The 23,723-nt window shown below is 43.5% G+C and overlaps 1 protein-coding gene across 1 annotated transcript; it reads left to right on the forward strand.

Moving 5' to 3' along the window:
• The first annotated feature begins 272 nt into the window (after positions 1-272).
• Positions 273-23,312, forward strand: HEBP1 (heme binding protein 1). Its single transcript, XM_084879985.1, has 4 exons — positions 273-610; positions 7,825-7,963; positions 9,661-9,841; positions 22,780-23,312. The coding sequence occupies exons 1-4, from the start codon at positions 533-535 to the stop codon at positions 22,949-22,951; spliced, it is 570 nt and encodes a 189-aa protein (XP_084736111.1). The 5' UTR covers positions 273-532; the 3' UTR covers positions 22,952-23,312.
• Positions 23,313-23,723: the final 411 nt, after the last annotated feature.

Raw genomic sequence — 23,723 nt, forward strand, 5'->3', positions numbered from 1 at the left:
TGACGGAGCCTTAGGGCGGAGGCTCAGAAAAGCACGCAAAGAATGGAAGGGTGGGGTGGAGGGCGGGGAAGAGAGGGCTGCCCTCCAAGTTTGGCTCCCAGGTACATGAGAGAGGCCACAGTGGTGAACAGAGGATGGGGGGGGGGGGGGGGGGGTAGGAAGTTCTACACCACCCCAGCCTAAATCCTTTTTTAGAGGATGGGGTGGGGGTGGGGGGCGGAAATGGGAGAGAGACAATCAGTTTGCAGACAGATGTCCCACAAACCAGTCAGACTCAGCGGAGAAGGCTGCCTGGGGGACTTTCCCAGGACCTGGAGGCATTCCAGGCAGAGGCGGAGCGCGGCTCTTCCCGCCTCTTCCCCGCCCAGTGTCCCGGGTCGTCCCCACCAGGCGCTGTTCCGAGGGCGGAGCCCGAGGCGCCCCGCCCTCCCGCCCCTTTCACGCCGCCAGTTTGCACTGGTCGCCCCTTGGTCACCCGGTTGCCACCGCCACCCCACGTCCGCTCGTGTGTCCCGATTGCCGCGGCGACACCATGCTGGGCATGATCAGGAACTCGTTGTTCGGGAGCGTAGAGACGTGGCCTTGGCAGGTCCTGAGCAAAGGGGCCAAGGTAGGCCCGCAGGGCGTGCAGGGGGGCTGCCCCCACCCCACCCTCCGCGCACCCTGGAGGGGCTGGAGCGGGTTCTGAGGGGGCCGGTGGGACGGAAATGCGCCCCAGGTTGCGCGTTGTGGCTTCTGCCCTGGGCACGGCCCTCCATGGCCCAGGGCTTGGGCTGGGAAGGAGGGGAGGGAGAGGTCCGGTGCTCGGGGCTCGGGGCTCTGCTGCAGGGAGGGGGACACACGCCGGCGAGGTTGGTCGGCGGGGAGAATCCCAGCTGGGCGAGGTGGACAGCGCCTGTTGAATGCATCCATTTGAACTTTGGTTTGCTGAGAAACTCTCGGTGGTAGAAAGGACTAAAAAACTGCTGTCCTTAAGACACATGCTTAAGAACAAGATAGTGGTAAATGTGCAAGGCCGGAGCACAGGGGAGAAGCAGTCATTCCCCCTGGGGGTGGAGATGAGCCTTCAAGGAGGAAGTGTGGTGGGCTGGGCCTCAGGAACGTGCAGGAGTGCACAGAAAAGAGAAAGCATGTGCAAAGGCCCAGTAAAACTCCCAGAGTTGGGTGCCTACAATTCAGGATGAGTGAGTAGGGCATAACTGCTGTGTTCCCCTGAGACTGACATCACTGCTAACCCAGGCAAAAAAAAAAAAAAAAAAAGGACTGCCCCCTCAAAACAAGGAGTCTGCCACTAGATGATCATTTCCTTTCCGACGGGTGCTTTGTGCCCTTAGTGGCTGTATACTCAGCTTCCAACACAGTGTCTCGTTTGTTCAAGGACTGTGTTGTCTGGGGGCTAAAGTTCTGGTACCTAGTACAGTGATCATCACACAAAAGACCCTCAACTGGATTCTGGATTCTCCAAGCAGCCATAGCCAGAGGCTGTCACCTCACCTGTCTGTATTTGTCTCCTCAGCTAGAGGATGAGCAGTTTAGCCCTGAACAAGGGGGACATTCAAATGCCTGGGAACTCAGCCTGGTGATCTCTAGGGTCCCTGTTGGCTCTAACACTTGAGGAATCCACATGTTACCATCAGCTCTCAGAGAGCTTTTCTTTCTGTAGTGGAGTCTGGCTCACTTGGTCTGTTTGGGTTAACAGACAGGCTGATGGTCTGGGCTGGTCTGCTGCCTGTTTGCCCTCAGATCCTTTTCTCACCCGTTTCCTGTTCCGCTCTCTGTGTCTGCTCGTGAATTGGGGGCTGACCCCTGTGGGCTATTTCCCAGGCTCTCATAGAGGTTCTCCCAGTCAGAGGCACAAGTGGAAGATGAGAGGGTCCAAGGAAGGGAGAAGCCAGAGTGTTTCTCCCTCTCCTTGCCCATCCTGTCACATTTCTGGCACAAGGTGCTTCTCTGTGGCTCTTACTAGACAAGTCACCATGGTTCTAGCTTCCACCAAGTGATCCAGGTACCTGAACTCAGGTTACAGATAATCTTCCTTCTACCTCTACGAAGGCGCTTACTGACCTTTGGATTGCCGCACTGTCCACTGTTAGGTATCTCAGTCCTTTATTAAGATGCCTCTGTTAAAAATACTCCAGTAGTTTCTGCTTCCTGTTTGACATTTATTGAGACACCTGCCCCTGATTTGATGCCTCTAGGGATAAATGCAGCTGCCTGACAAGCATCTTCCCTCAGCATCTGATGGGCATATGGGGCAATATGGGATATTGTCACCAGGCCGAAGCAAATCATTTAACCTGAATGAACCTCAGATTCTGTAGTTGTAGATTAGGTATACAAATGCCCTTCCCATCTGATTCCAGAGCTACTATAAATATTAAAAATTTTAAAAATATGAAAATATTTTGAAAACTAATATACCCTACACAGGTGGTAATATCATTATGTCAGAACTTACCTCATTTCCACTCTTACTAGCTGTGTGGTCACAGGCAACTTTCTTAACCTCTCTAAAGCTAATCATGAGAGAAAATAATGTCATAGCTTATAAGATTGCTTTGAAATTTAAATGAGATAACCAATTATAAGTTTTTCAACACACTACCTAGCATTTGGTGAGGGGTGGTAACTGTTAGCTTCCTCTTCGTTTTATAGGTACTTTTATAGGAAAGTTACTTAACCTCTCAACCACTCTGAATCCTAAAATTCCACAATTATTGGAATGATAATATCTGTGTAACAATTAAATATTCAGATACTTGTAAACTTACCATACATATCAATATATATACTAATATATATGTGTGGTGTGTGTGTGTGTGTGTGTGTGTGTGTATGTATAAATGAAAATCCAGGGTATTATAATTTTGAAAAGAGCCTCTCCCTGAAATTAGCTCTTACCCTCAAAAGAGTCTGAGTGAGAAACTATTGTCCACCCTCCTGATATGTCCCATGTAACTTGGGTTTAGGCTCACCAGATGTTCAAAACTGATTCCATGCACCCATAGGGGAGGCCCAGGCTGCAGCAGACCTTATCATGTGCCTTCTGCATTGCACAGGGAGGGAGGAGGACGCATGGTCTCTGTGTTGGGTTGGATGGGCCTTGTGGATGCTCAGAGCAGACTGATAAGAATAACTGACATCTCTATGGGATTTGTGTCCAGCCTGTGTACACTGGTTGGGATCCGGCTGCCTGGGTTTGAATCCTGGCTTCACCACTTACTCACTATAACTTGGGCACATTACTTACTTAACCTCTGTGCTCCTGTTTCATCTCAAAATAAAGGTTAAAAAAAACAAAAACTAACTTCCTCTCAGGGTTGCTGGAGGGATTGAATGAATGAATTCAGGTAAAATGTTTAAAATAATGCCTGACACATAGACAGTACTCAGGTTGATGATGATGATGATAATGATGATTAATATTTTCTTATAATGAGAACATTAGCTTCCAAAATCAGCATGTGACAAGGGAAAAAAACTGACCCTGCAGAGGACCTTGCAAATTCCATACCAAGAAGCATTCTTGTAAGGTCTCTGTCTGGGACTTGAACTTGACCAGGGTTCCCAATGAATGTTGAAAATTGGTGTTTGTGGTCACGGGCCAAAATCCTCATCTAGTAATCAACTGAGAGCATGAGCAAGCAGAATACGGGTTGGAGAAGGACTGTTCTCATGTTCCATGTAACAAGGAAATGCACTTAAAAATATTAGACTTGAAAAATCAAATGTGTTAACTGAATTAACTTAGCTGCTTTATTTTCTGCAAAAAATATAGAGAACTCTATTTAAATTCATCTCCCTGAAGAACTAAAATCCTATATAATAAAGAGGCAATCTGCAAATTGACCCTCACACCCTCACAAGATGGCTGCCTATTACCAAGCCAGCAGGGGGGTTAGTGAGGGATGACCGAACAAATGAACAGCAGGGTGTGTGTGGTGACCAGGCCAGCAGGGGGGTTAGTGAGGGACAACTGAATGACTGAACAGCAGGCTACATGGGGTGACCAGGCTGGTGGGGGGGTGGGGGGGAGGTTAATGAGGGGCAACTGAATGACTGAATAGCAGGCTGTGTGGGGTGACCAGGCTGGCAGAGGGGGCAGTTGGGGGCGACCAGGCTGGTGGGGGGTGGGGGGCAGTTAGAGGCAACCAGGCCAGCAGAGGGGGGCAGTTGAGGGCAACCAGGCCACAGGGGGGCCAGTTAGGGGTGATTAGGCTGGCGGGGGGAGGGGGGGGGCATTGAGGGGCAACCAGGCCAGCAGGAGAGGCAGTAAGGGGTGACCAGGCTGGCGGCGGGGGAGGGGGGGAGTTAGGAACAACCAGGCCAGCAGGGAGGGGGCCGTTGGGGGTGATCTGGCCGGCAGTGGGGACAGTTAGGAGCGACCAGGCCAGCATTGGGGGACAGTTAGGGGCGACCAGATAGGGGCGACCAGATAGGCAGTCTGGTGAGCGATTAGAAGCCAGCAGATTGTGAGAGGTATGTCCAACTGCTGGTTTAGGCCAGATCCCCGGATTGGAGAGAGTTCAGGCTGGGTTGAGGGGACTCCCTACCCCCAACCACACCCCCATCGCCCATGCATGAATATCATGCACCAGGCCTCTAGTAGTTTTATAATATCATTTTTTTCAAACCTACATTTTCTCAGAGATCCAGTGAGTCCAATGAGAGGTTATGGACACAGAGGCTGTGAAAACAGGCAATAGCTGCCATAGAACCACCTTAAGACATTGTAACCGGCTTCTCTTTGGGATAAATATAACTAGACAAGGTTCTCATCTCTCCACCTAGCTATGGCTATTGTATCCCTTATCATTAGAGTAAAAACTAGATTTCACTCCACAGCCTTCTTTCCCACAAATAGCATGCCTGCTGTGTGCAAGACGTAGTGCTTAGGTGTTAAGAGATACAGTGATAAACAAGACAGACAATCCCCTGACTCCATGAGGCTGGCTTATGGTTGCAGGCAGAGGTTAAAAACATTATCATTGAGTTATAATTACAATAAGTGTTGTGTTGTGAAAGTACAATGGCCTATAAAAGTATCATTGGGAAGCTGTTTTTAATAAGGATCCTCTCTGAGGAGGTGACTTTTAGATGAGTAGGGGCAGAGTCAGGAATGAATACTCCAGGCAGAGGAAGCAACAGATACAGAGGCCCTGAGGCAGGAATGACCATGGCATTTAAAGAGATAGCACAAGGCCAATGAAGAGGTGCTCTGGGTGTAGTTGGCAAGGCAGGTAGAAGCTAGGTGGTCCCTGGACCATAAGAACTTGGTGAATGAAGGCTTGTAGACAGGGGATTCATTAACATGATTGGATTTATATATAATCTTCCATAAATGTTCTTTGGGCAATCTCATCCTCACCGCAGCTCTAGTTACCCTTTATGCTGATGACTCCCAAATTCCTATCCCTGTGCCAGTCACCTGCTGAGCTCCAGACCTGTGTGTCCAGCTGCACAGGACAGTTTGCTTATTTATAGCAGGAGGTAGGCGAACAGACAGATATGGAAGGGCCCTTCCAGTTCTAGAGTTATCTGCCTTGGAGTTCATAGGAAGGAAGGATCACTTAGGAAGAAGAGGTTGAGTTAAGCCTTAAAGTAGGGGTGTCGAACTCAATCAGAGAAGGGGCCAAAATCTAAAATCCAGCCTAAATCGCGGGCCGAATGGTTTACTGAACAGTCATAAACTGACAATGTCATAAACTGACAGCGGAGTGCAGTGATGACAGCGCGGTGCGGGCCACATTGCAAGGCCTGGCGGGCTGGATTTGGCCCGCGGGCCTTGTGTTTGACACATGTGCCTTAAAGGATGGTAGACTTTTCATGGAGCCCCTGGCTCTCTGCACCAAACTGGATTGCTTCCTTGGCAGCCTTTCTGGGGAACAGGCTAAGAGCACAGATCACCACGGGAACCGGTTTGGCTCAGTGGATAGAGTGTCAGCCTGCGGACTGAAAGGTCCCAGGTTCGATTCCCGTCAGGGGCATGTACCTTGGTTGCAGGCACATCCCCAGTAGGGGGTGTGCAAGAGGCAGCTGATCAATGATTCTCTCTCATCAATGTTTCTAACTCTCTATCCCTCTCTCTTCCTCTCTGTAAAACAAAAAATCAATAAAAATATATATATATTTTTTTTAAATATATTTTATTGATTTTGTACAGAGAGGAAGGGAGAGAGATAGAGAGTTAGAAACATCGATGAGAGAGAGTCATCGATCAGCTGCCTCTTGCACACCCCCTACCGGGGATATGCCCGCAACCAAGGTGCATGCCCTTGACCGGAATCGAACCCGGGACCTTTCAGTCCCCAAGCCGACGCTCTATCCATTGAGCCAAACCGGTTTCGGCAATAAAAATATATTTTTAAAAAAATTTTTTAAAAGAGCACAGATCACCTATACCAGTGGTCAGCAAACTGTGGCTCGCAAGTCACATGCGGTTCTGTTGACTAATAAGTTTGCCGACCACTGGACTAGACTCTCAATTCCAATAATTACAGGCTGTTGTTGTTCCTTGTGATTAAGCCCCTATCCCAGTGGTCAGCAAACTCATTAGTCAACAGAGCGGCAAACCGCATGTGGCTCTTATACCATTCCCCAGAACTCAAGATTCAGGCACACTTGCAAAATTCTATATTTAGATCACACAAAAATCAGTTGAACTAATTTGGGGTAGATGAAACTGACTTGCTGTCAGATCATCATCACTGAACTGACAGTCACAAACCCAACTCCCCATGACAGCCTCCAAGTTCTTCAGACTCCGGCCCCAGCCAGACCGCTGGCCTCCTCCTTTGCCCTGCCCTGCTGGGCAGTCATGCTCCAGCCACAAAGAACCACCTGTATTTGTCACCATCAATACACTGTTCTTTAACTCTTTTCTTTCACCCTGCGGTGTGTACTCTCTGGAATTGCCCTCCCTAAACTATCAGAGCATTTACGACATTGTATAGCAATTGTGTAATTCTTCTCACCACCCAACAAGACTGCCTCTGTCATGTTGAACTCTAAATATGTAGCACCTGGCAGAGTTTTTCAATAAATGTTTACTCAATGAATCAATGCAGCAGTAACTGAATGTCCAGTGGGATGATCTGTAAGCACCTCAAAGTCAGCATAACCCACCCAGACACATAAACACACACACCCATACCCCCTAAACTAACCTACATAACTCTTCTGTGTTCCCACACTGCCTTACACGCCTCTCCCCTTAAACACGTCATCATATTATAATCTGTTTCCGGGCTACTTCTATTAGACCGTGCTTCTCATGAGGTCAGAAAGCATATCTTTTGTTTCTGTTTTGTAGCACCTGGCACAGTGCTCAGCACACAGTACATGTTCCATAGTTGTTGGCTGAATGAATAAAAGAAGAGAAGATCCTGCTAGCTTTCTCCAATGAGAACTTGATTCTCCATTGTAAGATTTCCTTCAACTTAACACCCAACCTTTCTACAGAATTTTTAAATTTCTGTTGTATTTTTCATTTCCAAGGGCTTTTTGATCTCTGAACATTCTATTTTTTACAGCATTCTGGAGATGTTCAGGGTGGTGTTGGTAGGAGTATCTTCTCTTACCTCTCTAAGAATACTGATTGCATGAAGTTTTTTCTGCTCTCTCTACATCGTAAGAAATCCCAGAATCTATTTCTCAGGGCCCTTTATATTCAGGCTGCTTCTTCCACCCTATCGATATACCCAGGCTTGTTATGGAAAGTTCCTTAGCAGCTTGTGCCTCCTGTAACTGGATTGTTTCTGTTTCTAACGTCATCACAGGTTGCTCCCACCTATCTTGTAAGCGCTGTGTATTCTCTGTCTCTAGGAAGAAGTGTCCTATGAGGAAAGGACCTGTGAAGGCGGGAAGTTTGCCACAGTGGAAGTGACAGATAAGCCTGTGGATGAGGCTCTACGGGAAGCAATGCCCAAAGTCATGAAGTATGTGGGAGGCACCAATGACAAGGGTGAGTGTCCCTGAAGGATGTGGCTCTGGTCTCAGAGGCGAGCCTTGCAGGGTCTTCACTTCATTAATGGAAAAGACAGGGAGGGGCCACAGTGCACCTGTCACTACCTGTTTCAGTGACATGTGAACTTGCTGCACTGACCTCTGCCCAGCCCACCACTCACTCTGTATATACCTGCTTTAGGTTGGTTGGTTTGGTTTCTTTAATGTTTCTGTTGATTTTGAGAGAGAAAAAGGGAGAGGGAGAAGGAGAGAAACATTGACTAGTTGCCTCTCACATCCACTCCTACCAGGGATTGAGCCCATAATCTGGGCATGTACCCTGACCAAAATCGAACCAGCCACCTTTCCATGCACTGGATGACGTTCAACCAACTGAGCCAGCCACAGTGGTTTGTGGTTATGCTTGTCATGTCTTTGGATTGTTGAACTCGGTGAAGTGTGCTCATGGTAAGTCAAGCCACAAAGAGAGAGCCAGTCTCTGACTTGAGATCTTAAGTCCCAGAATGGAAATCTATAGTCAGCTTCTGGTAACTCAGAGTCTGAGGGGTCCTGAGAGTCAGTGAGTGATGATTATGGCAGATCCCTGACAATGGAAGGGTCTGAGGATTCTAAAGCTGCCCCACTCCTAAAGACTGGGCAGTTGGTATGGGCTACCTTTCTACTTTAAAATGATAGGCCTGAAGTTTCCACGGACCTGTTAGCATGTAAACCACATTAAAATATGAATTTAATCCTTAAACTCTCTAATTTCGACTATACTTTGGAATCGTTGAAAACTTAAAATGGGTCAGAAAGCAAGGTGAAAAAAGAGATGGCATGGTTAATTTTTAGGGTTGTTCTCAAGCTAATCATTTAGAAGTCTAGAAATGGTATTAACCTTAGCTACATTTACTAGGACCACAGTAATCAAGCTTTGAACAATAAACTGACCCATAGGAGGTCAAGAAGAAATCTTTTTCTTCTTAACATTAGCATAACATATTTTATAAGAAAATATGTGTAAAAATTATAAAACTCATTAAAGAAAATCACAAAACAGCACCCCTCATCCATCTTTTCTAGGACAATCATTGTTGTCTTTTGAATGTATTTCTTTAGGGCTCTTTAACAGGTTTTTTTTAAATATAATCTTAGTGTTTGTGTAATCGTATATCCTGCTTCTGTTACTTATTTCACCACTACTTTCCACTGTTGTGAAATAGTCTTCTTCAGCATAATTATTACTAACTACATTGTATTGCAGCATGTACCTATAGTTTACTAGGACATATTCCTGTTTTGAGCCTATTTACAATATATGGCTCCCAGTTTCTCACAATTATAAATTCCGCTGCAATGAATATCCTATTACTAATAGCCTTTTCCATGTTTTGGGTATTTCCTTAAAACTGACATCTAGATAGGAAGTTAATTAAGTACTGATAATATTTACGGTTTTGATATATATTACTAAATAATTTTTTCTAAGAGAGTTGAATTACTACGCCCCTACTTCCAATATATGCAAATTGGAGGTCTTTTGTGTGTATGAAGTGTTCCCACCGTATTTTTTTTTGATGCCTCAAGTGTTTATTATTAATTTCGTGACCAGAAAATATTTGTCATGGAAGGAGAAGGAGGCTAGCAGATTTTCACAGGCCTGAGCAAGTCCTGTCTCTCAATCTCACCTCACTCCATGGGCCTTTCTGTTTGCAGGAATTGGGATGGGGATGACAGTCCCCATTTCCTTTGCCGTGTTCCCCAGTGACGATGGCTCCCTACAGAAGAAAATCAAAGTCTGGTTCCGGATTCCAAACCAGTTTCAGAGCAACCCGCCCGTTCCCACTGACGACAGCGTTAAGATCGAGGACAGGGAAAGCATCACTGTCTATTCCATGTAAGGAGACCATTCTTTAGGCCAGTGTTTCCCAAACTTTTGACATATGTGTACCCCTTCTATAATTTTCGTAATGCTGAGTACCCCTCGTACTCATGAGAACATAGAATTAGGCGCAGCTAAGCACGGTGCAGTGCATATCCCCACCAAACTCTTCCCGAACCCCTGGGGGTACGCATACCACACTTTGGGAAACACTGCTTTAGGTATCCAAGGGGGTGCTTGAATCATCCGCAGTGAGCATTTGCATTACATTTATATTTTTTCCAGCTCTACTAAGATAGAATTGACATATAACATTGTATTACTTTAAGATGTACACACAATGCTTTGATAAATGATTACCACAATAAGTTTAGTTATCATGCATCACCTGACATAGTTACAAATCTTTTTTTTTTTTAAATGAGAACTTTTAAGGTCTACTCTCTTAGTAACTTTCAAATTTACAATACAGTATTGTCAACTGTAGTCACCTTACTGTACATTACATTCCCAGAACTAATTTATTTTACAGCTGGGAGTTTGTATCCTTTCACCACCTTTGCCCATTTCTCTGAACCCTCCACCCCTTAGCTGTCAACCACCAATATGCTCTGTATATCTATGAGTTCTTTTTCTTTTTTTAATTCCACATATAAGTGAGATCATACAGTATTTGTCTTTCTCTGTCTGACCTATTTCATGTAGCCCAATACTCTCGAGATCCACCCATGTTGTCACAAATGGCAAGATTTTCTTCTTTTTTGTGACTGAATGATATTCCATTTTATAGATATACCACATCTTCTTTATCCATTTATCGAAAGATGGATACTTAGGTTATTTCCAGATCTTGGCTATTATAAATAACTAGATGCCCGGTGCACAAAATTAGTGCATGGGTAGGGTCGCTAGGGTTGGCTGGCGATCAGGGCCAATCAGGGCCTTCTGGCTGCTAGCCAGTGGCTCCCTTTCCTGGCTGTTGGTGGGGCCTTCCTTCACTCTGTGCCACCACCTAGTGGTCAGCACACGTCATAATGAGTGATCAAACTCCTGGTCTCCCAGTTGAACTCTCGAGGGGACACTTTGCATATTAGCCTTTTATATATATAGATGCTGCATTGTACATGGAGATTCAGATATCTCTTCAAGGTAGTAATCTTATATCCTTGGGATATATACTCAGACATGGAATTGTTGGGTCATGCTAAAGTTCTATTTTTAATTTTTTGAGGACTCTCCAGACCATTTTCCATAATGGCTACACCAATTTATATACCCACCAACAGTGCACAGGAGTTCCCTTTTCTTCACATCCTCGATGCTTGTTATTTTTTGTCTTTTGGATAATAGCTATCCTAATAAGTGTGAGGTCATATCCCATTGTGGCTTTGATTTGTATTTCCCTGATGATTAGTGATATTGAGCACCTTTTTACATACCTTTTGGCCTTTTGCCTTTTATTTTTGGCATAATGTCTATTCAGATCCTCTGCCCTTTTTTAAATCAGTTTGGGATTTTGTTGTTGTTGTTGTTATTGAGTTTTTTATATACATGTGTTCCAAAAATTGTATACTAGTACACATTTAACAGCTGATAGCTCAGTTTTGAAAATGAAATATATTTTAATACACACTGCCTTTATCATTATTCAAAGTGTGTATATACATTTTTTGGGACACCCTAAATTTGGATATTAACCCCTTATCAGAATTGCAAATATTACTCCTTTTCAGACTTGCTCCTGATCAGATTTAATCACTCCTCAGATTTGGCTCTTACCAAATTAACCTCTTTTCAAATTTGCAAATATTTCCTCCCATTTGGTAGGTTGCCTTCTCATTTTGTTGATGGTTTTGTGTTTGTTTTGTTTTTTTGCTATGCAAAAGCTATTTAGTCTAATGTAGTCCCACTTTTTTATTTTTGCTTTTATTTCCTTTGTTTTTGCTGTCAAATATAACCATTGCCACACTGATGTCAAGAAGCTTACTACCTGTGTTTTCTTCTAGGAACTTTACATTTCAGGTCTTATGTTTGAGCCTTTAATATCTTTAAGTTGATTTTGTATCTGGTATAAGTCAGGGGTCCAGTTTCAATCTTTTGTATGTGGCTTTCCCAACATCATTTATTGAAGAAACTATCCCATCCTCATTGCATATTTTTTACTTCTTTGTTGTAAATTAGTTGACCATATGTGCATGGATTTATTTCTGGGTTCTCTATTTTATTTAATTGATCTATGTATCTATTTTTATGCCAATACCATATTGTTTTTTATTACAATAGGTTTATAATATCGTTTGAAGTCAGGAAATATGTGATACCTCCAGTTTTGTTCTTCTTTTTTTCAAGATTTCTTTGGCTACTTAGGGTCTTTTATGATTCCATACCAATTTTAAGATTGTTTTTCCCTTTCTGTGAAAATTGGGGTTTTGAAAGAAATTGCATTAACCTGTAGATTGCTTGGGTAGTCTGGACATTTTAACGATAGTCTTACAATCTATGAGCATGGATTATCTTTCCATTTATTTGTTTCTACTTCAAATTCTTTAACTAATGTCTTATAGTTTTCAGTGTACAGATCTTTCACCTCCTTAGTTAAATTTATTTTTAGATTTTATTCTTTTTGGTGCAATTGTAAATGGGATTCTCTCTTAGTCTCACTTTCTAAACTTAGATTGTTGATTAAGTAAGAAATACTAAGCCCAAACAATTTCTCAGTTCCCTCAGCCTACAGCACAAACATTTGCATTGTATCTGAATAAATACCCTTGTTAGTTGACAATTGACTTGACTATAGAGAATACCCCTTCAGTTTAAGCTGAACATTAGCCACAACAAGGTTTTGGGAGACTCAGAAAAAAGCTAAGTCAAGCTGTAGTTTGGGGTCATCAATACATAGGAGGCATAAGGCTGGGATTTTTTTTTTTTTTTTTTTTTTTTTTACTCACACTTCCCTAAATGCTGCAAGGGCAGGGAGTATATGCCAGAGCTCTTGGTGGTTCATTATCTGTGGTCCTTTGAGCAGAGCACACATGCACCTGATTTTCATCCTCGTCCTGTTTCCAGGGCCTCACTGTGGCCATGTTCCCGTGTCTGTAGTGAATAACAGGTGCAAATGGTTGCATGCTCTTATTCTTTGGACCCCAGCCTCCCCTTAGAAACCAAGTCTTTTCTAGATAATCAGTGACTATTTGTTAAAATCTTACAGTGTGATGGGTACCCAGCCATGTATAGGCAGACACCAGGAATTTCGCCACTGGTTACCATAGAACAACCTCGTGAAAAATAAATATACCATTAGTCTTGCACTGGGCAGTTTTAGTCCACTCGCAGGGGGGCCTCCAAAATTAGTTATTTTGCTCCAACTCTGCGCCTGAGGGTGCAGTTTTCTCTGTAAAGGATGCATGCTGATACTGTGAGCTTGGCTGAACTGGGCAGTTAGTCCAGGAGACCCAGGGCCCCCCAAAGAACACTTAGTGTACTACAGCTGGGCAGCAATAAACGGAGACACACACACACACACACACACCCAACTCTTCTACTCCAATCTTCATTCAGACTCTCCAGCCTTCACTCTAGAGGCTGCAGAGAAAGTAAACTCTAATTAAAGAATATCTTCCCAGTGCAGGGACTAGGGTGGGGAAGTGAGGCACCTATAATGCAAGATTTAAGGAGGCACTTACTCTCACAGTTGTCCAATCATAGGATTGGCACTGAGAGGGGGTACCTCCTTAAATCTTACACACTGGGTATCTCAGCTGTCTCACCCTAGTTCCTGCCCCTCTTCTCCATTCTCTTTCCTGTGTCTTAGGAGGCAGTCTGGTGCCATATAATGAACAGTTATATTTTAGTATAGTTTGAATTCCGGGGTGATGCTTGAGAAGTTTTTAAGACTTACTTTCCCCATCCGCTAAGTACTGATACTATCACCTACCTCGTAGGATTATTGTTAAAGAGAGTCTTTCAGTATTTAGTAAGATGCTATTTATAAGTTACAATAATGTTTATGACCTGTAATAGGTCTCAGTAATAATTCTTTCCCTTCTTATTCCATAAGGAATGAGGTTGATGATTAAATTTGTTCACATTAGACTCTAAACAGGTAGGTGTAATTTCTAATTCAGGGGTGGGGAACCTTTTTCCTGCCAAAGGCCATTTGGATATTTATAACATCATCTAGGGGCCTTGCAAAATTATCAACTTAGAAACTAGCCTGCTCGCCGAAACCGGTTTGGCTCAGTGGTAGAGCGTAGGTTTGCGGACTGAAAGGTCCCGGGTTCGATTCCGGTCAAGGGCATGTACCTTGGTTGCGGGCACATCCCCGGTAGGGGGTGTGCAAGAGGCAGCTGGTCGATGTTTCTCTCTCATCGATGTTTCTAGCTCTCTATCTCTCTCCCTTCCTCTTTCTAAAAAAATCAATAAAATATATATTTTTTTTAAAAGATAGAAAAAGAAACTAGCCTGCTATATTTGGTCAAACATTTAATTAACTCACCCATCAGCGTTGGCAGGGCCAGACCAAATTATTTTGTGGGCCTTATATGTCGCAGGGACCGGATGTTCCTCACCCTTGTGAATCATTTGTGTGACCAAACCCAGGATAGAGTTGGCACAATTTTTTTTTTCATTTGTCTTTAACTTTTTAGCCTGGAAACCTTCCAACTAATAACAAGACAGCAGGAATAAGATTATGAAACCCTATCACTCACCTTCAGTAATAATTAACCCAAGGCCAGTTCTGAGTCATGTGTACCTTCACAACTTCCACCCAGTCTCTGTTCTGGGTCAGTTGTAGGTGAATTCCAGATACCGTATTATTTCATTTGTAAATATTTCAGTGTGACTGCTGAAGACTCTTAAGTAATCAGACTAACGTATTACTCCTAAAATTTTAGCACTCATTCATTATAAATCATCCAGTTTTCAGATTGCTCCCACATCTCATTTGTTTTTCAGTTTGTTGAAATTTGGATCCAAATAAGATCCATCCATTTCAATTGGTTGGTACACCTTTTACATTTTTATTCATCTGTACCTTTTCTCACCACCACACCTTTTCATTTTTTCCTGCTGTTTATGGCTCGTTCATCCTACTGTTTTTCATGCCTTTTTAACGTGTTCCCCTAGGTTGCCTTTAAATTAGTAGTTGGAACTAGAGGCATGGATAGATTCAGGTTTTTGCCAGGATATTTCACTGGTGGTGTTGTATTCCTCACACTGGCTCATAACATCTGATTGCCTCTGTTTTTGTGATTTAAGTGATAGAGCTCAGTCTGACCTAGATGCCTTGTCTCACCAGAGGTTGTAAAATGATAACGTCCTCTATTTTTGCCTCTTCCTGTATTAGCTGGAATCCTTTGATAAAGAAAAATTTCCCCTTATCTCCTATTATATTTAGTTCCCATGAGATAGAGTTGGAGAGAAAAAACAAGATGCCTTCTCTTGAGCTTGATACCTTCTCTTTGTTAATCAGTTTTCAGAATGATGATTTCATTCCTTAGCAGCCTCCAGAGGTGAGGTAGTGTGGCCCTCTGGTATGTTTCTAGCACACCTTGACATTACTTGTTCTACAGCTGGAATTGGCCATTTCGCTAAGGAACCCTGGTTCCTTATGGCGGGAAAAGGTATCTATTAAAATATACTATTAAAGCCAGGTCTGTGGAAGTTTCCTTTCAATTATCTGAAATCTAAACATATGAAAGTAACAAATATGGTGTGCAGCCAGGCTTAGTGATTTTTTTTTTTTTAACCTAACCTACAGCCTTTTTTTTTTTTTTTTTAATATATTTTATTGATTTTTTACAGAGAGGAGGAGAGAGGGATAGAGAGCTAGAAACGTCGATGAGAAAGAAACATCGACCAGCCGCCTCCTGCACACCCCCTACCGGGGATGTGCCCACAGCCAAGGTACATGCCCTTGACCGGAATCGAACCCGGGACCTTTCAGTCCGCAAACCTACGCTCTACCACTGAGCCAAACCGGCTTCGGCCTAACCTACAGTCTTAAGTTGGCATACAGTAATTCCTCAACTAGCCACTTGATGTCGCTGCACAGTCACATGTGCATTTAAGAGTACGTTGGGGTGGAAGGCAGAGCAAATGAGGAAGTACATGGTAAAAGCCCTATTTCAAATACACAATGAGTGCATTAGATGACAAAATTAGTTCTAAAAGGCAAGTCTGGTGTCCTGAATTCAGTCTTCCTGTTCTATGACCTTGTGAAGAATGTCCATTCACAGTATTCATTACAAGTGCTTTTAAAATGAATAGAAGGCTATGAAAAAAATAACACTAACAGAATATTTTTAATTTTCACAAAAGACCATAAAATTATCCTTACCCTTAGATGAGTGGCCACATCCCACCACACTTCCCTCCTCTGTTGTCTGTAAAGACCACTTAGGTTAAAGCTCAGCCTCCTCTGCTCATTTCAGCACTGGGTTCTCAAGAGAGTCTAACAGCAGCAGAGGTCTAATAGTTTTAATGAGACTTTCATGGCTTTAATGAAATGTCTGGGTATAAAGGAAAGGGTTGGACACATGTAGATCATTGTCAGGGCAACCTGTCCTCTGGTCCCAGCTCTACCAATTAATGGCTAGAATTTTTTGCTTGTTATTGAGCCTCTGTGTGCTTCAGTTTCTCATCTATAAAATGGGGTTGTTGTGAGGTTGTTGTGAGGATTGAGCCTCTGTGTGCCTCAGTTTCTCATCTATAAAATGGGGTTGTTGTGAGGATGGAATATGATACCTGTAAATGTCTACATAATGCTACATGTGAGGTAAACACTCAAGAAATGTACTCTACTTTTTGAATTCACCTCCCTCTGAGATTAGTTTTCTTAGAATTAACAACAAAAATGTCAAGTTACTGCAGATACACTTGAATTCAAACTTCTACTCTAATAATTGAGTTTCTATAAGTTTGGGCTTTCTGATCTATAAAATAGAATGTATGGTGCATTGTTGTGAGGGTCCAGAGTCTTGATCTTGGTCTTCTCCGCATTTCTCGATTTTTCCTTCTTCCCTAAAGATCTTAGTTCCCTTCCATAGTATCACTTGCTGCCCTTTCATCAGTAACACTCCAACCTGACCTCAGTCCATCTCCCTTGAATGTCTTATTATTCTTGGAATTATCGTGAAGACTAAGGCAAGGGCATTTACACATTCACTCATTCATTCATTTTAAAAAATCACATATTCATTTTCTACTTACTCTGTACCAGGAATTGTTTTAGGTCCCAAGCAAAGGGACTGCTTCTTGAAGTGGGAGAAACATCAAAAAGAAACAAATGTCTCAAGATATTTCAGGGCTATGTTGTTCCAGAGATAAGAACTGGTATCTGTGGATTGAAATTATAGGAAAGCATATTTCTATTCAAAAATAAAAACATTCTGGCATAAGTAAAATGGACAGATGATGAGGCAATGAAGTCCTTGCCCTGGAGGAATTCAAGTACCATCTGAACAGACATATGACAATTAGCTATGTAATATTTGTACTAAGTGGAAAATTTGATTCAATTTGACAAATGTTTATTGAGTACCTCTGATACATAAGCCTACCTCACCTTTGAGAGCCCTGTCAATGATAAGATGCTATTTCTAAAACCTAATCACCTAGAATTTAAATTAACCACCATTCATTACCCCCCAACTCGCCAATTGTCCCACCAGTCTTTTATAAATGATGGCATTTCTGGGTGGATTTCTCCCAAGCACCAGCCTTACATTCCTGCTCACCAGGAGGTATCACCACATCAATCTCCTCAGCCATCTTCCACATCAACATGTCAGAGATGGAACTCAGCTTTCCTCCCCAAACCTGATCCCGTGTTCTTCATCTTACTGAAGGTCCCCTCCATCCTCCTGCCCACCCTGTTCAAATGTCACCTAATTATTGGCCAAGTTCTAGTCACCTCCTAGCTGGTCCTTCCTTTCATCCACACTGCCACAGGTCTTCATCACCTCTTGTCTACACTCTTACCATGGCCTCCTGATTATTTATAGTTCTTCCACCTCTGCCCTTTCTTTTTTTTTTTTTTTAATATATTTTATTGACTTTTTTACAGAGAGGAAGGGAGAGAGATAGAGAGCTAGAAACGTCGATGAGAGAGAGACATCGACCAGCTGCCTCTTGCACACCCTCTACCAAGGATGTGCCCGCAACCAACGTACATGCCCCTGACCAGAATCGAACCTGGGACCTTTCAGTCCGCAGGCCGAAGGTCTGCCACTGAGCCAAACCGGTTTCGGCCACCTCTGCCCTTTCTAAGGTGTCCTTTGATCACGGCCATCTGGAAGCACAGGACCGATCACACTATTTCCCCCTGCTGCTCAGCTCTGGTTGTGGGCCTCAGCCTGCCACTGACCCAGGCACACATTAAGGCTGGGACCAAGGCCAAGCTAGTCATAAAATGCTCCTTCACCATGAGTAGGGGAAGGGGTGAACTTTGGATTGGGTCCCCAAATGCTTGGCCTGGCAGGGAAGCCTAGTAAAAATGCTTTGATGTGGCATTTACTGCCTTCCACACACAGCCCCACTCCACTGTCCACCTGATCTCAGAGCATCTCACCCCCACTTCCCAGCAGCCCCCAAACACACATACTGTGTCCATTTCCCTCACACTCACCCAGCTCTGCTCAAATGTTCTCCCCAGTCTCTGCTTATTGGAAGCTCTGAGAGGACAGGAATTTTTTTTTTATATTCTTTATTGCTATCATTAAGAAGAGATACTCAATAATAGCTGCTTAATATCTCATCCTTCAAAATGCCTTCCCTTCATAGTCAAAGTCAGATAATTTCCTATCGCCCACCATTCTGTTTGGGCCTTTTACAAAACTCAATTCTAGTGCCTCTGCCCTGTATCATCTTTATTTCTTTCTGTCCCAGCCACTGGTTAGACCTCGCCAGGGCGAAAAGACGTCTTTATCATCTTTACAGCTCTGTGGTATCTGGCTTGTGCTTTGTGCTCAGTGATGCTCAGCTCACTAAGTTTGATTCAACCTGATAGAAGGACATGTGTTATGGTGTTAAGCCTCTTTTTGTTAACATGAGACCGTCAGCTGCTAGTCTTACATTTCTTTGGTCTGGCAGAGCTACATGCACATCAGACTCTCCACAAATCTCTGTAGACTTGTTGATTGTTAAAGTTTTAAACCAAATTGGATGGTCAGCCTTAGAGTAATTTTATTTTTCTCTCTTCCCCATTGCCTGCCTGCAGCAGACACTCCCAGAAAGACAACACATTAGGATTTTTTGTATCCCTGAGCCTGCATCATCTCCTCCCCCACTCCACCACCAACTCCTTCAGCCCTTTTTAGTCAGTGTCTTTTGTGTTTCTGGAATCCAAGACAGTTGTTAGCTCCTTGGTTCCCATGGTAACCAAAAAGTCTTTGTTAGGAATGCTGAGCTCTGATGCTGGGTGATATAAAATACAGTGCCCCCAGGAGAGCTTCTTTGAAGATGGAGACTTAGAGACTTGTTAATAGGCTTACAAAAATAATGTATAGACTTCATGTTTACTTCCTTTGAGAAGCTCAAGGCACTTTACGAGCATGCCTTAACTCATACTCACACATGGGGTGAATTTGGAGAGCTGTGGGCACTGTGTTGTTACTTTCCGAGTACAGCTTGGAAGCCGAGGCGGGGAGGAATGAGGTAGCTCGTCCCAGAACACAAACGAGGCAGCCAGAGCTGGGCTTCCTGCATTTATCAGGGTTATGTGCCTGGTAGGGTTTGGTCCTCTGGCTTGTTCCTGCACTTCTGTGGCATGGTTAGATTGGCAGGAAGGGGAACACAAGCAACTGTTCCATAGCCCACCTAGCTCTGCTTGTTTCTAGTAGAAGGCTCCCAGGATGAAGCAATAGTGACATTTTTATGCTCATTACCAGCATCTCAGTGCACCGGAGGGTAAATATAGACAGTTGGGATGTTTTTTCCAATAATGAACTTAGGAAACCCCAAATGATGACATTCTTTATTTCACTCTCTGCCAATCTCCTTGTACCTCTCAGACAACTTCTCGGGGTCCTTGGCCAAGTCCTCAGTCTTCCCACCACTTGGGGACTAGGATTCCCAAAAGCAGTTTACTGTTTCTGTTTGCTCACTATATATGCCTGGTCTCCCTCCTTTATAACTAACACCTCCTCATTAGTGAGTCCCACAGTTCTCTCATCAATAGCCCTGGCTCCAGTTCTTTCCCAAATCAATAGCTTTGGCTCCAGTTCTTCCCCAAATCTAAGGAGATTTTCACAGTGCCTGCCACATACTTAGGTACACAACAATTGTGGCATGAATGTATTTCACAGTGGCAACTTCATATCAGCATGCCACAAAACAAATTATTAACCCTCCCAACTCTCCTTCCAAAGTGACTGTTCAGCCTAGAACCCCTAATCTGGCTAGTGGCATCAATCCATCCAGAGGCTTAACTGGAAGCCCTGAACCATCCCAACTCCCCTCTTCCATCCCCCCAGTCCTCACCCATCCAGGCACCTTTCAAATTTGCCTTTGTCCAGGCCTCTGTCATCTCATAGTTGGCTATTCCTGGCCTCCAGTGACTCCATTTCTCCTATCCCTTCACTGCCGCCAGAAATATTAGTCCAAAGTACAATCTGATCATATTTTCCCCTTCATAAGTCTACTTTTGCATGTAGGATAGTGTTCAACGTCCTTAGCATGGCATTCAAGATCCTTCATAATGTACCTCCAGTCAACCCATGTTTCCTGTTTGAATTCTCTCTACTCTCCCCTCAATATGTACTTCCCATGTTTATTATATGTGTATGTGAACATAGAGGCAAATAGACTTAAGTCCTACCATCTTTAAGTCAATCAACCCAAAGACAGTAACTTCCATTGTTTATCCCAGAATTGTTCATCTACCAAGGAGTCTGATATGTGTCAGGCAGTATATTAGGTGCTCATGATACATCAGTGAACAAAAAGTGACAAAGATCCTTGCCTTCGTGGAGCCTGTATTCTATCAGGGAACTCAGACCATAAGCTATGAACACGATGAGTAAAGAAAATGATCAAAGGAAGAAGAAAGAGCAAGGGAAGAAGGTGTATAAGATCAAACAGGGTTTTGAGATTATATCTTATTGAGAAGATGCGATTGCTAATGGAGTTTGTTCTTTTTTATTAGGCTCTCTTCCTTTGTTCATATGCTACTGTTTATGAACATCATGTCCCTCTCCTCTGGAGTCAGGGGATTGAATCGTTGTTTTGAGCAAATTATGAAATAACAATAATAGCTACATTTCCCTATGACAGGAGCTTACTCTGTGAAAGGCACTGGGCTGAGCAGTTTGCATAGTCTTTTCTCCTTTAAGCTTTACAACAGCCTTCAGAGATTAATGCTATCATCCCTTCTGATCAGATTACAGACCGAAGATTAGAGAAATTAAAGCATTTGCCCAAGCCCGTGAGCTAGAAAGTAGCTGAGGCTGGAGTTGAGCACACAACTAGCCATTTTGCCTCCAACTGACAAATGAAGATAGCTGAGAACCACTCCTTTGGGTGTTTCCCAAAACCAGTAGCTTAAAGAGCCAACACCATCCATTTTCACAAGAGAACAATTTAGTATCACAGCAGGAGAGGGGCTACAGAGAACACTCAACACCTGCTCCCACATCCAGCATCTGATTATTTTCAGACAGATGGTTCTCAGCCTCAGTGCAGGCTTTTATTGCCAGAAAAATACTTCCTTCACGAAGTCCATCCTCTGTCTACTAATCCAGTTTCCTCTCATTTGAGCCTCAATGAAGCTAGAGCTCAACTTTTTTCCTGCCTCATAATTTTTCTTCGATCTATATGAAGAGCCAAGCCTCCTCTAGTCCAAATTGGCCTCAGCTCTGTCCACATTCTGTAGCTATTGTCTAGACATTATAATAACCTATCTGTTAAAGATGAAATCCTGGGTGTTTTCACATCAATAGCCCTGTAATCAACGTGTTGAATGCTTGAGGAGCATGACTAACCACTTATAAAAGAGCAAAGCGTGAGTCAGAGAACCCCACCAGAAATAATGCATTTGGCCTAATCTTGGCCTGATGCGGATTCAGACTTCTGAGTCATAAAGCTCATTAGGAATGGGAATGAATTTGACTCTCATAAAGATTTTAGGGCAACACAGATTTAGAGTGGTATATTTAGGGTAGGCCACAGGATGAATTTCGGAGCGTAGGCAGATGACATAAGGAGAGAATAATAATCTTGAAAAGAGAGGCTCTGTTGCTTTCCTGTTCCCACCTTCTGCCATCAGGAGAAAAACGTGATTTAGGGAAAGTCTCTTTATTTACTAGGAAAAGAAGGCGTTTGTGATTTGAGCAGGAGAAGGGATTTATTAGAAGCCATTTCTTTACTCGGCCATGCTTAAAGCTTGCCGAGGGGCCCTCCAAAGCTTTCCCAGGTCTCTGTTTTTGAACAAAGCTGGCTGCTGCTTCTCACTGCTGCGAGATGCTCACTCATTAGAAAACTGCTCTGCTGTGGGAGAAATGTACTGCAGCTGCACTCTGATTCCCCCTGATCCATTCTCCTTCCCCAGCTGGAGATAGAGGCCAAGAAGAGGAGCCCCAGGCAGTAGAGGGAGCTAGAGAAAAGGGTGTGCCTTGGGGCAGGTCAGCCTGCCATTTCGGGGAAATTTCAGAGAGGGAAGGGGAAGCTCACATTTCCTATGGAACTACTCTGTTTCAGGCTCTGCATTAGAGTTTTTCACATCCATTATTGCACTTAATACTCATAAAAACCTTGGAGGAAAGAGAAAACATATCCCACTTTCATATATGAGGATCTGAGGCTCAGAAAGCTCACATCCAGTCACCTAGGAAGTGTATAATCTCACCATCGTGATGTGATTGTCATAAATGTGTTGTGTGACCTTTTCTGAAAGATCCCCCCTCTCTCAGAGACCATGTCCTTTCTTAACCAGCCTCTTGCTCTTGTACCCTCAGGCAGTTTGGGGGTTACGCCAAGGAAGCCGACTACGTAGCCCAAGCTGCCCAGCTACGCACCGCCCTGGAGGGCACAGGGACTTACCAGAGTGACATGTACTTCTGCACTGGGTACGACCCGCCTATGAAGCCCTACGGACGTCGCAATGAGATCTGGCTGGTGAAGACATGAGTCGTTCTGAGCCAGCACTTCAAGGATGTGTGCTGGGTCCACGCACTGGACGGGCAGCAGGGGCTTCAAACTGCAACTTCAGCTCAACCGACTTTCCCTCAAAGCCAGTTACTGCCGATTTTCTGAAATAAGCATGTTCAGTACACTAGGGCTCTTTTCCTCGTGGTGGGAAATGTAGCGGAGATAGGCCCCAGCAGCATTTTCCCAGCTATCTGGGGTTAAAAAAATTGATATTTTAAAATTATTGAATCTGTATTTCTGTGATTGAGGGGGAAATGTAATTTGTGTGTGATCTTTAACCTGTGATTCTTATAAAGAGCTTTGTCTAAAAAGAAACTAAAAATAAAGTTATTTGACTTAATAGGTAAGACAAACCCAAGTATAATTATTTCAAGATTCTACAATCCGTGGTTGCCAGAGAGGAAGGGATTGGAGGGCTGGGTGAAAAAGGGAGGGATTAAGTACAAATTTGTAGTTACAAAATAGTCACGGGGATGTAAAAGGACAGCATAGGGAATATAGTCAACAATATTGTAATAACTATCTATAATGCCAGGTGGGTATTGGAAACATTGGGGGGAACACTTTGTAAATTATATGATTGTCTAATCACTATGCTGTACATCTGAAACCAATAGAAAACAATATTGAAAGTAAACTGCCATTGAAAAATAAAAAATGGTTTTTATCATCTTATACTAGTAGGTAATATAGTTATGAGTATTACAGATGGTGTTTACTGTGGCAGAAATATTTAGAATTCCAGAATCCT

This window comes from Pipistrellus hanaki, assembly GCF_964339955.1.
Source record: "Pipistrellus hanaki genome assembly, chromosome: 3".
NCBI lineage: Eukaryota > Metazoa > Chordata > Mammalia > Chiroptera > Vespertilionidae > Pipistrellus > Pipistrellus hanaki.